Source organism: Balaenoptera borealis (genome assembly GCF_965194805.1).
Source record: "Balaenoptera borealis genome assembly, chromosome: 1".
Taxonomy (NCBI): Eukaryota; Metazoa; Chordata; class Mammalia; order Artiodactyla; family Balaenopteridae; genus Balaenoptera; species Balaenoptera borealis.
Genome location: NC_138860.1, coordinates 54,820,479 through 54,835,726, shown reverse-complemented (window position 1 = coordinate 54,835,726; position 15,248 = coordinate 54,820,479). Strand labels below are relative to the sequence as shown.

The window sequence follows — 15,248 nt, the reverse complement described above, 5'->3', positions numbered from 1 at the left end:
AAGCATAATGGATACTGATTTAAGAGAAAATTAGATGGTCATTTTAGGCATCTGATTTTGCAACCTTACCACAGAACTTTAGATAGACCACAAAGTGAACCTAGTACTGTTCAAACCATTATTAGTAGTGATTATTTGAACTTTTCATCTTGTCACTGTTTTATTAAAATAATGATCTTCAGTTCAATCTTGTGAAGAAGACATTTTCATACCAACTGCCAAAACTAAAGGTAGATATTATACTGCACAACCTTAAGCTTGTCAAAAGGTTATGTGTGTCATTTAACTGCATTTAAAAACCAACAATGCAGAACAGATATAGATACAGAAAATTATTTAATTCTACTATTTTCTATTTATAAGGCACATCATCTCAGTTAAGCAAGGGTCTTATGACAATCAGTTTGACTCTCAAGTTAAACTTTTAATCAGTGCCTTATTTATACTCTGCCTAACTTTTTAATGTATTACCTGCTTCAAAAGCAGCGTCCAAACTTATCAAATGGTATAGTAATAATAAATGGTACAATAATGAGGACATTGCTCAATCCATATATATTTTGGTACTGACACTAACTCCATTACAGTTCCACAAAATGTGTCAACTGTCTCATGGTAGTACTGGTTCTAAGTAACCAAGCATTCAATCTTTCAAAGGTTAAGTACTAAAAAACATAACATCATCAAGATAATCAAAGCCAGGTACAATTTAGAGTTATTTAGGAAAATAGGGAGTGGTTACATCTTACCTAACAGGACCAAAGAACCACTTTCATATTTTGGTACCAAATGTGAAATCCTGGCAAACACCACCTGATTCCTTTCCGTGATTTTATAATTTACAATGTCTTTATACGTGTATTATATAATCTAAACCTCACAATCCTATAATGGAATACCATTACATCTCAATTTATAAATGAAAAAACATACTCAAAGTCAAACATATATTTGCCAGAAGTTAAATCTCAGGGCTTTTAATGCCAAGTCCAATGCCCTTTGCCTCATGCTATGATCTCAGAAGACAAAGGAAACAAATACTTACATGCATCACTGTGACCATGAAATTTCAAATCACTATCAACATATAGAAAACCTTGGAAAAAACTACTTTGAATATGCTGAAATTTATATACATCCTTTCAAGAGTGAAAGACACCCAGCAAAAGTCAGTAGCCACAGAAATATTTCTTCTTTCCTCTCAAAATGTACAAAATTTGACATTTCTCTAGCTGCCTCCTTCCCCTTAAACCAGCTGCTTTGTGACCATCCCCAAGCCATCCTCCATTCTCAACTGGCCCCAGGTGGATTCAGGACTGAAAGACAAGGAAATAAATGAAAAGGAAAATAATAAACCTCAAATCATTTTTTCACACCTACACTGGTAACACTAGATCCCCAGCACCAATATTTATAGGCAGCAGTTAAGTTCCAGCCTCTGTCCATTCATCTCACTCCTTCCTAGTTTCATTTGATATGATAAAAAGCCCTAAAAATCTTAAAAGTCTCTTTTAATAAAAATTAAATTTATTTGGTATTTTGCAATGAGATTTTTTTCCTATCTCCACTAAGACCTGTATTTAACTTTGGCTTATGTCACAGGATTCTACGAATAAGGATAGGAAAGGTAAGGAAGAAAAGGAATAGAAGGCAAACTTCTTAGACTCTAATTTAACAATGAAATCTTTAAAAAAAAAAAAAAAAGAGGGGGGAGGGTATTCAAAATAGCTGTGTGCTAGCTTCAGGGGCAGAGTTTTCTTTAAAAAAAAAAAAAAAAAAACGAGACCACATAGTCTAGGAAAAAAAGGACACCATGATTAATACAAGTGATAGGCATGAAAACATAAACAGGGGAACCAATCTCTGGAGTTCTGTCCCCCCAACCCCCCCCCAAAAAGTAGGCTGGATCAGGAAACCAAATATGGCCAAAGAGTGTCACTACTGAAACCCTAGAGCAAACACTCCCCCCCAAAACACACACACATCCCACACAACTATCACTAATAAGCCAACTGTAGAAACAAAACAGAAATCTTAAAAACACCCAATTAATCCAAAAGAAGGCAGGAAAAGAAGGAAAAAAGACAAAAAAGGAATAGAAGAAGAGAGGGGACGAACAGAAAACAAAGAGCAAGCAAGACATACACATAAAACCAAGCACATCGTAATTATGTTAAAATGCAGAAAGTCTAACCAAGCCACTTAAAAGGCAAATTGTCATAATAAATAAAAAATAAAGACTCAAACATATGCTATCTACAAGAAACCTACTTTAAAAATTAAAACAGATATAGAAGTAGTGAAGGACAAAAAAACATGCCACGTAAACACTTAAAGAAAGCTGGAGAGGTTATGCTAACAGACTAAATAGATTTCAGAACAACAAATATTACCAGGAATAAGCAAGGACATTTCAAAATAATAAAGGGATCAATCCACCAACTCTAAATGCATGTGCCCTACTAATAAAGTTTCAAAATACGTGAAACAAAATTGACAGAATTGCAAGGAAACATAGCAAAACCCACAATTACACTTGGAATGGTTAAAGATTTTAACACGCCTTTCAGTAATTGACAGAACAAGTATATAGAAAATCAGTAGGAGTATACAGAGTTTAACACATCAACAAACTTGACATTTATAGAATATACCAGTCTACACACTGCAGAAAACTCATTTTTTTTCAAATACATATGGAACATTAACCAAGATAAAGCTTATCATGAACCATGAAACAAGTCTAAATAAATTTAAAAGGACTGAATTCACATAATTCATATTCTCTGAATGAAACTGAATTATATTAGAACTCAATAACAGAATGATATCCAGAAAATTCTCATTTAGAAATTAGAACATTTCTAAATAATCCATTCTTCAAATAAGAAATCACAATGGGGACTTCTCTGGTGGCACAGTGGTTAAGAATCCACCTGCCAATGCAGGGGACACAGGTTAGAACCCTGGTCCAGGAAGCCTCCACATGCCACGGGACAACTAAGCCCGTGTGCCACAACTACTGAGCCTGCTCTCTAGAGCCACGAGCCACAACTACTGAGCTCACATGCCACAACTACTGAAGTCCGTGCACCACAACAAGAGAAGCCACTGCAATGAGAAGCCCACACACCGCAACGAAGAATAGCCCCCCTTTGCCACAACAAGAGAAAGCTTGCACGCAGCAACGAAGACCCAACGGAGCCATAAATAAATAAATAACCAAAAAAAAGTTTAAAAAAATATCAGTGGAAATGACAAAAGCTATATTAAACTGAATGAAAATTAATGCAGGGATTAGAAAGGGAAACTAATAGAATTAAATGTTTTTCTTAGAAAAGAACGCCAAAATAATCTAAGATTCTGTAGTCAGAAGCCAGAAAATGATGAAACTCAAAGTAGAATAATAAAAATAAAGCCAAATATCAGTGAAATAGAAAATGGACAAACATTTAGAAAATCAATAATACCAAAACCAGTTATTTGAAAAGATTAATAAAACTGACAATCCTCTGGCTAAACTGTTCAAGGAAAAAAAAAGAGAAAACACAAATTACCAGTACCAGGAATGAAAGAAGGGACATCCCTCCAAATCCTACAAACATTTAAAACATAAAGAAGTATTAAAGCCTAAGTCAGAAAGAGAAAATCAAATATTGTATATTAACGCATATACAGAAAAATGGTACAGATGAACCAGTTTGCAAGGCAGAAGCAGAGACACAGGTGTAGAGAACAAATGTATGGACACCAAGGGGGGAAAGCAGGGAGCGGGGGCGTTGGTGGTGGTGGTGGTGGTGGTGGTGGGATGAATTGGGAGATTGGGATTGACATATATACACTAATATGTATAAACTAGATAACTAATAAGAACCTGCTGTATAAAATAAATAAATAAAATAAAATTCGAAAAAACAAAAAAAGTATTATGAACTTATGCCAACAAATTCAATAGCTTGGGTGAAATGGAGAAATCCCTTAGCAGACAAATTACCAAAGCTCACTTAAGAAATAAAGAACCTGAATAGCCCTTTATCAATTAAAGAAACTGAAATAGTAAATAAAAACCTTGCCACAAAAACTATGGCTTCACTGATGAATTCTACCAGACACTTAAGAATGAAACATACCAATTCCACAAACTCTCTCAGAAGACAGAGATGAGCTGAACTGTATCCTCTCCCAAATCCATACATTGAAATCCTAGCCCTCAGTACCTCAGAAGACTGTATTTGGAGACTGGGCCTTAAAGAGCTAATTACAGTAAAATGAGGTCATACACGTGGGACCTAATCCCAATATGACTGGTGTCCTTATAAGAGATTAGGATACAGACAACACACAGACCCAGGGACAACCATGTGAAGACACAACAAGAGGTGGCCATCAGCAAGTCAAGGAGAGAAGCCTCGGAAGAACCCAAACCTGACAACACCTTGATCTTGGACATCTAGCCTCTAAAACTGTTGAGAAAATAACTTTCTATTTTTTAAGCTACCCAGTCTGTAATTATGTTATAGCAGCCCTAGCAAACTAATACACCCTGATATCAAAACCAAAATATATAAAGTAAATATATGTATAAGAAAACCATAGACCAATATCACTCTTAAATAAAAATACAAAATATCTCTTTAAAAAAATCAGTAAATAGGGCATAAAATTGGAAAAGAAAGAAGTAAAACTATATTGATTTTTCAGATGACATGATTGTCTTCTCAGAAAATCACATCGGTTCTACCAAAAAACTATTAGCAGTAATAAGTGAACTTAACAATTCACAGGACACAAGGTCAATACACAAAAATAAATTTTATTTTTATATTAGCAACAATTAGAAATTGAATAGCAAATTAGCAATTTTTAATTAGAAATTAAAATAACACAACAGCATCAAAAACATGAACTACTTAGGAGTAAGTTTAACAAAATATGTGCAAGATCCAAAAACTGATTATAAAACTCTGCTAAGAGAAATTAAAGACCTAAATAACTGGAGAAACATACTATGTTTATGGCTCAAAGATTCAATATTGTTAAGATGTCAAATCTTCCCAAATTGAGTCATAGATTGAAAGTAACTCAAATTAAAATCCTAGCATGCTTTTTTTAAAGAAATTGGTAAGCTAAAATCTATGTGTAAATGCAAACACCCTAAATAACTAAATCAACTTTGAAATAGAGGAACAAAACTACACTATCTGATTTCAAGATTTACGACAATGATACAGAAATCCAGACAGTGTGGTACTGGCATAAGGATAAACACATAGATCAATGGAACAGAATAAAGACTAGAAATAAATAAACTATAATAACTAGAAATAATAAACCAGAAATAAACTTATACAAATTAATTAATTTTTGAGAAAGGTTCCAAGAAAATTCAATGAACAAAGATGGTCTTTTCAACAAATGGGTGCTACAATAACTGGACATCTACAGTGGAGGGAAAAAATCTTCAACCCTTACCACACACAGTATATAAAAATTAACATGAAATGATTATATACCTAACCACAAAAAAGCTATAAAGCTTCTAGAATATACAAGAAGACTTAGACAACAATTTCTTCGATAGAACACGAAAGTCATAGACTGTAAAAGAAAAAAATCCATAAATTGGACTTAAAATTTTAAACTTTTGCACTTCAGAAGACTGCTCAGAAAACTAAAAAGAAAACAACAGACTGGGAGAAAACATCACAATATTTAGGACTTACATGCAAATTATGACAATAAGATACTACTACACACGCCTACTAGAATGACTGAAATTTGAAAGACTGAAAACAGCCAAGTGTTTGCAAGAATGGGGAACTGAAACTCATACATTGCTGGTAGAAGTGCAAAATGATAGTCACTTTAGAAAACAGTTTTGCAGTTTCTTATAATGCTAAACATACACTTGGCAATACAACCCAGCAATACACTCCTATGTATTTACCCAAGAGATGTGAAGACAGGTCGACATAGAAACCTGAATGTGAATGTTTACAACAGCTTTCTTTACAATCACCGAAAACTTTAGAAACAAAGAAACTCAAATATCTTTTAACTGATGCGTATATAAAGAAATCACGTTATATCCATGTAATGGAATACTACTCAGCAATTAGAAAGTTAGTGAGACATTCAACATTATTGAATCTCAAAAACATTACTCCAAATAAAAGAAGTCAGGCACAAAAGTCTACATACTGAATGACTCCATTAATATAAAATCCTAGAAAAGGCAAAACTATATTGATAGAAAACAGATGACCAGTTGCCAGGTGTCAGAGATGAGGTTCGAAGACAGAGTGCAAAGGTGTAGCACACTAAACTTTCTAGTGTGATGGAAATGTTCTGTATCTTGATTAGGGTGGTAAAACAGATGTATTCATTTGTCAAATTCACTGAACTATACACTTAAAACTGGTGACTGCTATGGTATGCAAATTATATCTTAATAAAGCTGATTTTAAACAAAATATCCAGCCTCTGAAAGGCAAAGGAATATAGTGGTTAAGAACTTGAGCTTTGAGCCAAAACGTCTTGATATAAATACTGATACCACCATTATTAACTATACGAACTGAGCTTTGAGCCAAAAGCCCATCCTTAAACTAAACTGAGGCTTCATACCCAGTCAGTACTTATACATTGTACATAAATATGTAACCAAAAGTTTCATCAAACTATCTTTATAATGACAGGTTCTATGATATCTGCTATTTTATTTCACTTTTTTTTTTTTTTTTACTTTTTTTGGGGGTTTATTTTATTTATTTATTTATTTATTTATTTATTTATTTATTTATTTATGGCTGTGTTGGGTCTTCGTTTCTGTGCGAGGGCTTTCTCTAGTTGCGGCAAGCGGGGGCCACTCTTCATCGCGGTGCGCGGGCCTCTCACTATCGCGGCCTCTCTTGTTGCGGAGCACAGGCTCCAGACGCGCAGGCTCAGTAATTGTGGCTCACGGGCTTAGTTGCTCCGCGGCATGTGGGATCTTCCCAGACCAGGGCTCGAACCCGTGTCCCCTGCATCGGCAGGCAGATTCTCAACCACTGCGCCACCAGGGAAGCCCCCTTCACTTTTTAATAGTTTGGAAAACAGTTATAGTAGCAAGAATGGTCAACAGATTTCATCTTTAGGGCTAAATGTAATTAATAGGTAGTGGCTGCCTGCAGTGCTATGTTGAGGACCGTGAGACAACATCTGAATTCAGAAGAGTATTTAACATCTGCCGTGGTACTAAGAGAAGCAATAATGCCAGGATGTGATACTATAATTATGTGATTAAACGTCTTTCTTCACGTTAAATCGTGAGCTCCTTCAGGACAGTCCATTTTTAATAGTTTGACATGAGAATTTATTAAATGGTAGATGGACTTCATGTAGATTCTACCTACATTTTATCAGGCAGAGGTAACCTTCCCACCAGGGGCTTACGATCTACCTAAAAATACTTATTTCTGCTACAACTCAGAGAGTATCTGGGACTTGAAGAGGTAGAAAAGGTTATTTCAGGGGGTTGGAAAAGCTAATGCAGAGGCAGTAGTAATGTGATAACATAAAAGAAAGAAGTTGTCTTCCAAACACAGGCTATACTCATAATTTAAACGAATCATGTAAGAAAAATTTGAAAAATCAAAGTAACAAAGACTTCCTTTGAATGTCAGAGATTTATCCAACTTCAAGCTATATACTACTCTCTACTGTTCTACAGATTCTCCATCTATAAAACACTGTTAGAATTATCTGCAACTTGATGATACTTTCAATCCTTTGTTTGAAAGAAATATTAAAGTAAAAACTATAAATCTCTAAAATGTTCATCAATTCTGCAATTAAATATAAACTTACTTTCAAATATGAGTCAGGAGAGGCCAATATGTATTACTGATAATTAGGCATTTGACCTTAAATCAACCATTCTCAAGGAGGGGAAGAGGACATGTCATTATTACCAAGGGAGCTTCTGCAAACTACACTGCCCACTCCAGCCTCCAATTCAGTTTTGTCCTGTTGGGATATGGGCAGGCAGACAGGCAAGGTGAGGGAGTAGTTAAGGATAAAAACATATATCTCCTGTGATTACGAAACAGCTGTTTCCCTTCAGTCTACCACATTTAAGAACCACGAGGCTAAATACATGTACTTCAACTTATAGATATGAAATTTTTTAATTCCATACAAAGAAAGCACTAAATTGAGAATTGGGAGATATGAGTTTTAATTTTGTCCTTGAGCTGTCCAATCTGAAACCAAGTTACTTAACTTCTCTGTACCTCAATGAGAATACAATTATACAAGTAGTATATTAAAGTTGGAAGTTCTATATAACTTCACAGAATTGCTCTAGGATAAAATGAAACATAAAGTATAAACATATCTTTAAAATGTGACGAATAAGGAATTGTTATCATTATTCAAACTTAAGCCTCATTTAGATGTAAAAGCTTAGAATAATTTGGACTGGTTCACAGTTTGACCTTGAAGCAGACAAGACCAACCACCCAGAGCCAATTAGAAATGAAAAGGATTCCTTGGGCCTTGCCTAATCCTCACCTTCCTACCCCAAATGCTTGGCCAAATCAAATCTAGCTTGAGAATCAGGAAAACTGATTTCCATTAATGAATTCTTCGGAATATTTAACCACACCAGAAAAAGAAACAGAGGACTATGAGCTTCTTAGAAAGTGAAATATTCAGAATTTTTAACTCATGACTCTCACTGGACACTTCCACTTGGAATATAAAAGAAAGCAGAAAAATCTAAACAACATGGTTAAGACTCAAGAGACTGGATTTTAATTTTTAAAAATTAGTTGACAGACTAAGAAAAATTTTAATAATCTTACCCCTAAAAAATAAAAATTAGTGCCAGCTGCTTATACTCTCCCATCCCTCTCCAATTTCCTATAAAATGGCTTATAGTCCATATAATGAAGTGCAAACAGTGCCCGGCAGACGGTGAGTGCCAGAGAAATATCTGTTGAATGAATGATTAATTTCCTTCTTTCTCACACCTTTTACACTATCTTAGTGTACCTATATGGATGCTGGCGTGTTTGTTTTCTTTTAACCTACTAAAAAGTGAAATGCAAATGGTGGCTAAAAAAGACCAACTGTGCAAACCCTCACTTTGTTTCATTAGCTTCTACTTTATCTTATGGGATTCTCTACTGGCTATGAACACAAACACATCTTATACCCAACGATAAGCTGCTCAAGTTATTTATAAATAACAATTACAATTATAGCCCAGTTTCAGTGAAAAATGAATCAATTCTGAATCCAGAATAATTTATGACAAAAGCAAAAGTATGAATAAAGATATTTTTACTGCAAGAACTAGAAACTATAAGTCTAATCAATAACTTTCCCACAGTCCCAACTTCTAGTCTTATCATATTTAATGACAACAACTCGGACCATCTTCAACCCTGAAGTGAATCAACTTCCCCTATAGTGATAGTGCAAGCGAACTTCCTACATCACTAGTATTCTAGTCTATCAACAATTTCCTCCAGAGGAAAAGCACAAAATCCTACCAGTTCTCACTCAGCTAAAAGCAAATCCTTTCTTGCAATCTTACCATTTGAATTGGATTCTGAACACAAAACCCAGCGAAAATCGAAACACTCTCAAGCAAGACAATCAACTCCATCTTTCACTTAATATGTATAATCCCTCTATGCCAAATGTCCTAACTGAGTACTGCGTAGCATTCAAGATGCTAACTACGATGACAGCACGTCTAATTCCTAGCTTTTCTCAAATCCGAAGTTCCAGTATACGCTGATGTGCTAATACAAGTGCAGTGCAGTCACATCTGACACATGGATGATACTTAAACGTGGCCCCCTCTTTCAAGACATTCAGCCGAGAGGTGGAAGTTTTTGTCAACAGACTTTCTTGACTACAGGAGCCTCAACAGATTTAAAAGTGACCCAGCCTTTGAAGCGGCAGGAGATAATTTACACGTACACACAGTGGACATTTACATCAAATACCACTTCTTAAAACAGCCATACCCATGTTTAGAGCATCATCTACCATGCTTCAATAAGCAAATTCTGACCCACAACTCCCTCCCTCAGCATCCCGGGAAGCTTCATCCTCTCCCTTTACAAGTTTAATTCACCTCAACGAGCAATCCGGACTGACAGGGTACCTAATTCACCAGCGAGGCAGAAAATTCAAGGCCCAACCTCCGTGGCCAACTTTCCCTTTTCATGCACAGCCGTTTATTTGGCCTTTCATCTCTCCCCTTCTTTATTATTCCCTAACCTCCCTTCACTTCTCCCCACCACCACTGACCTCTTTAGTACTCCCACCCGGCCTCAGGACTCCAACATTCCCCCACCTCAGCCCACCAACCGCTGCAAACGCTCGAATGCCTCTGCAGACACCGCCACAGCGCCCAACAGACCGCCCTCACCCCGGACCCCAGCAGCCCCAAGAGCAGAAACTCCTAACGCAGAGAGGGCTAGGAGGCTGTTCGTCCAACCCACCAGACGAAGTCGTTGCTTTTGTCCTCGTAGGAGTTGATGAGCCCGTTGCACAGGGGGGCAAGCAGAGGTCGCTTCCTGCTGCCGCTCCCTAGGCTGGAGCTGCTCCCTCCTACGCCGGCGCTGGGCCTGGCTGCGCAGCTGAGCCGGGACAGGCCCGCGGACACCGCCCCGCCGCCGCTCCCGCCGCCACTGCCGGACACTGCGGCCGCCACCAGCACAGGCCGCACCGGGCCCCCGAGGCCGCCCGAGCCCGCGGCCTGGGCCGCCCCGCCGGACCCCAGCGCCGCGGCCGAAGCCGCTACGGAAGGGGGCGACGGGGAAGAGGATAAGGACGAGGAGGCGGAAGTCACCGAGGAGGCCGCAGAGGAGCCAGGGCTGGTCCCGGCTGAGCCCGACCCGGCCTGGCGGCTCCCAGACATCGTGACTCCCTCCCCTCCGGCCGGGCGCTCGGAGGAGAGGGACCGCGACTGCGACCCGCCGCCGCCTCCCTCCCCTCTGCCTCAGTACATCCTGAGTAGGCGCGCCGCGCCGGGAGGTGGGGCTGAGGAACAATAAAGTTGATTTTTGTACGGCAACCACACAACAGCGTCCGACGGGAGGGGGCGGAGGGAACTATTAAAACAAGAGCAGGAACCACTACCGCTCTCTAGGCCGCCGCCGCCGCGATCGCCGCCGCAGCCAACCCGGGCGCTCCGTGGGCCGGCCGTGCGCGCACGCGAGCGGCGGAAGGGGCGGGAGCGGCGGGGGATACAACTTTAGACACGGCCCGGGCGGCGCTCAGACAAGCACAACGTGCCCTGGGCGGCGGCGGCGGCCTAGTAGCGACCGCCGCCCTCGTCAAGAGCTGGTTTCCTTCGTGACGTGCCCGAGGGTAGGGCCGTCTCAGTGGGTGAAAGGGCTGCGGAGAGAGGAACGGATGGTAGGGGTGGCGAAAGGGGTTGGGGAAAGGGGAGGGGGGGAAAGCGCTCCAAAAGCGACTGCGCACGCGCGCCCTGGGCGCCGACCCTTGCGGGTTACCCAAGGTCCCCGCTCCAGGCCAAGAGCGGCGCCGGCGCGGGGCAGTTGCACCACGCATGCGTGAGGGTGAGCCGCATTCCTGAACGTTAACCGGGAGCGGTAGCTGTCGCTTGGGAGGCAGGCAGTATGACCCAGTGGCGAGGGCACGACAGGTACTTCCGAATCGGGGATTGAAGGCCCTGAAGACTGGGGCACGCGGAAAGAATCTAGAAGCTCTGAGCAGTTGAAAAAAAGCACTGGACTGAGAGTCAGGGACTCCGGGCTTTGCTGTTAGCCGTTCCACAGTATTGAAGTCAGTGAATAGTGCTTTGTAAATTGCAAACATTGTAGCAAGTGTCACCAATTGTATGCGTTCGACCATGATCTCTTGTTTTGAATAGTTATTTACCAAATTAAGCATAATAATAATGAGAAAACAAATCATGCTTAATCGGACCACAGCTCAGTTAAAACCTCCGTCTAACGTGAGTCTGATATGATTTTCAGCACAAAACAAGGAAACCTGGCAGTTAATACCACCAGAAGATGGAATTTATGGTAGGCTTTTTGAAATATTGAAAGTTGATTACAGATTTTCATTTGCCATTTTGAGACTCCTTAATATTCTGGGGGATGTAAATTAGAAACAACTAAACTGTGATTTTCAGTATCCTTTACAATGCTATCATTCTATGATTCTCAGAGGGAAAGATCTCAGAGTTAATTCTGTTCTGGGTATTGAAGACTATCGGGGCAACTAGACGGCCTTTCCCTAGGAACAGCTGTCCATGCTGAGGGGACAGGGCCAGGGAAGGGCCTAGATGAAGGCCCAGCAACAATAGCTAGCCATTCACCTGGCAGTGAACCATCGTAAGGCTCAAGTATGCCTTAGCTGCTCACCTTCATGTTCCCAGCTCAGGTTTCTGCTCAGAATAATGATATAAGAATGGGCATGTCAGATTTCCAAGAACCACCTTCCTTTTATGAATATTGTGTTATACAACCCTTTGTTTAAATTCACTTTCAAGACCCCTCTAAAATGTGAAGCCTTACTGACTCCTCGGCAGAAAGAGTTGCCCCCATTTGTGCCCCTAGGATATTTTGTTTGCACTTATAACATTGTATTTTAGTAGCTTATATGTATAATTCTCCTCTACTAGCCTATCAAGTTCAGCTTTGTATTCCCAGCGAATTCAGCACGTAACACAATTCCTGGCCTATGGTAAGTGCTTGTTAAATTTTTCTTGGCAAACAAATAAAGCAGTTGATCTCATTTTTATCTTAATGATTTGCTTAAACTCTGTCTTTCCAACTAAAATTTAAGCTCTATGCAAAAGAGGACAGTATTCTCAGTGAGCATTCCATAATTTTTTTATGAAAGAATGGATGAATAAATGAATGTCAAGAATTTGATGAATATTTATTGAACATTTATTACATATAGGCCTGGACTAGGCAAGGAAGAGATAAAGAAGTATATAAAACATTGCTTCTACTTTCAGAAAGTTTACGGAATAATTGAAGAATTAGAAAAATACATAGAAAGATGAGTAATATTACCAAGGTGCACATGCTTAATGAGTAAAGCAGAGAATCAACATAGGAACTGAAGCAAGAGCAAATGCTTAGGGCCAGCCATGCTGAGGGAGGGAAAGTTAGGCCTGAAGAGAAAAGTATGGCTTGGTCAGTCAAAGTGTAATTAAATTCATGAGCCCAGAAAATAAATAAGTAAAAAATGCTTATATCAAGTTCAGATGTCTATTTGATAGGGGTAAAAGAGTTCATTCAGTAAAAATTCATTTGGGGGCCATGTTGTAAAGAGCCTTGACTCTACTTTGAAAAATAGCCTACAAGCAATTGGAAATAATGAAGCCATTAAGTGCGGATAAATATATTGAAAGTGATGTTTTGAAGATTATGTTTTCAGAAGATTAATCTTTGAGAAGAGCTGGGAGATTAGGAGCAAAGAGACTAATTAGGAAAAGATTATAGCAGTCCAAGAATAAGTGATGAGATTCTAGATTAGGGTGCAGACAAGGAAAGTAAAGGAGTATCTGAAAAACAAAACAAACACAAAAGAATCTACAGGATTAAGTTACTCTCTGTAAAAGAATCTTCATGATCCTTGAGGGCATGACCCATGTCTATCTTGTTCATCACTGTCTTTCCCAGTGCTTGGCACAAAGACCAATAAGTTGATTAAGTAAAAATGAGGGAACACGAGGATGAATGACTCCAATGATGGCTTCAGGTATACCAGCATGACAGAATTAGAGATGGACAGTGGATGGTTTAATTTTGGATGTGTTAAGTGAGCGTGGGATGAAAATACATTCAAGTAAGCATATCTAGCCAGTGACTGAAAATTTAGGCTAAGGCACAGGAGAAAATTCAGCACATAACAGAAATAAAACTTCAGGTTCTTGAACTCTGTCTCCAGAGATATTGAATCTATGGTTCTGGGCTAGGACCTATGAATATGCATTCTTATCATCACCCAGGTGAACCTGATGCAGGTTACCTTTTGAGAAATACTGTGATTTAGTATTGTAGGGAGTATAGGAGAAATAGGTAAAATAGCCTCTTCCTTCCAGTTATCTTATTCAGGGGACAGAAAGTGATATGACCCCAGCTGAGAAGTCTCCTAGGAAAAAATTATCAATGCTTATTTGTATCTCTTTGGAACCTATCTTCAGTAAAATCTGAATTCACAAAAGGAAGCTGAGGGAATGTGATGCAATAGAATTTCCCTTTTATATCAGATAAATGTATAAAGACTATTCTGAAAGTACACAGTCCTTTCTAGTTTCTAATGGCAAGATCTTCTGGGAAAGCAGAAGAGAAAAGAGGAAGAATGGCAAAACACACACACACCCACACACACACCCACATACACACCCACAGGAAGTCAGCCAATTCAGGAGAAGTAGCTAACAGGAGAAGAGAAGAGAACATTAATGAAAAATAAAAGTAAAAGTGAAATAAAAACTAAGCCCTGATAATTCCAGTCTTCTACAAAAAGACTTCTCTTGAAGTAAAGTCTCATGTAGTTAAGATGGAATGGAATTACCAAGAGGAATGAACTTCCCAGACCTATTTCTAAGGTGTCTTATCTAAATACAATATTTTAGGGAAATATGGCCAGTGGTTTCCATCTTCAACTAACCCTGCCCTTTGGTAACCAATCTCCCAAAAAGATCCTCCCTAAAAAAGCTTTATCTGCCTGACTCACCTGAAGGGTTTGCTTCCTGTTAGCCCTGTATGCTGTCTAACCAAATCTGTGAATGAATGACAGCTTTCTATTAAGTTTTTTTTTTTAATTTAATGTGGTTGCCCTGTTACAAGAACATAAGGGATGTGAAATAAACATGCTATTGAACAGCTAAATTGAGAAGAAAAAGGAGAAAAATATTTTCTGTCCATGTGAATGGAAGGAAAGAAATAGAAAAGTTTATGAAACGCAATAACATAGTAATGCATCTAGCAGAAAATAATCTATAATCCACTGGTAAAATTAAAAGCTCCAATTTATACATTAAAACCAGAGGTAGATAGTTACCTGTGGAGAACTAATTTCTTATAATTTGAGGACAACTCTTTTCTGAAAATGTCTACCACGCTGTTTTCAATGCTGGAATTGCATCATTAGCTTTTATGCCCTTCTAGTCTTTCTGTATAAAATTACAGGCACTTTTTAGAGAAGGTAAGCTAACAGCATTAATACCTTAGTCAGTCATCCTATTAAAAGAA

At 38.8% G+C, this 15,248-nt stretch overlaps 1 protein-coding gene across 4 annotated transcripts in view; it reads right to left on the bottom strand.

Moving 5' to 3' along the window:
* COP1 (COP1 E3 ubiquitin ligase) overlaps positions 1–11,007 on the bottom strand; it is a 268,642-nt gene extending 257,635 nt beyond the window's left edge. For 2 of the 4 annotated variants that reach the window (XM_082385646.1, XM_082385645.1), the window contains exon 1: positions 10,503–11,007. In XM_082385646.1, the coding sequence (XP_082241772.1) occupies positions 10,503–10,921 (419 nt within the window). In that variant the 5' untranslated portion in view covers positions 10,922–11,007. The remainder of the gene's footprint in view (positions 1–10,502) is intronic. The other 2 variants (XM_082385644.1, XM_082385643.1) reach the window with 2 other exon arrangements.
* Positions 11,008–15,248: the final 4,241 nt, after the last annotated feature.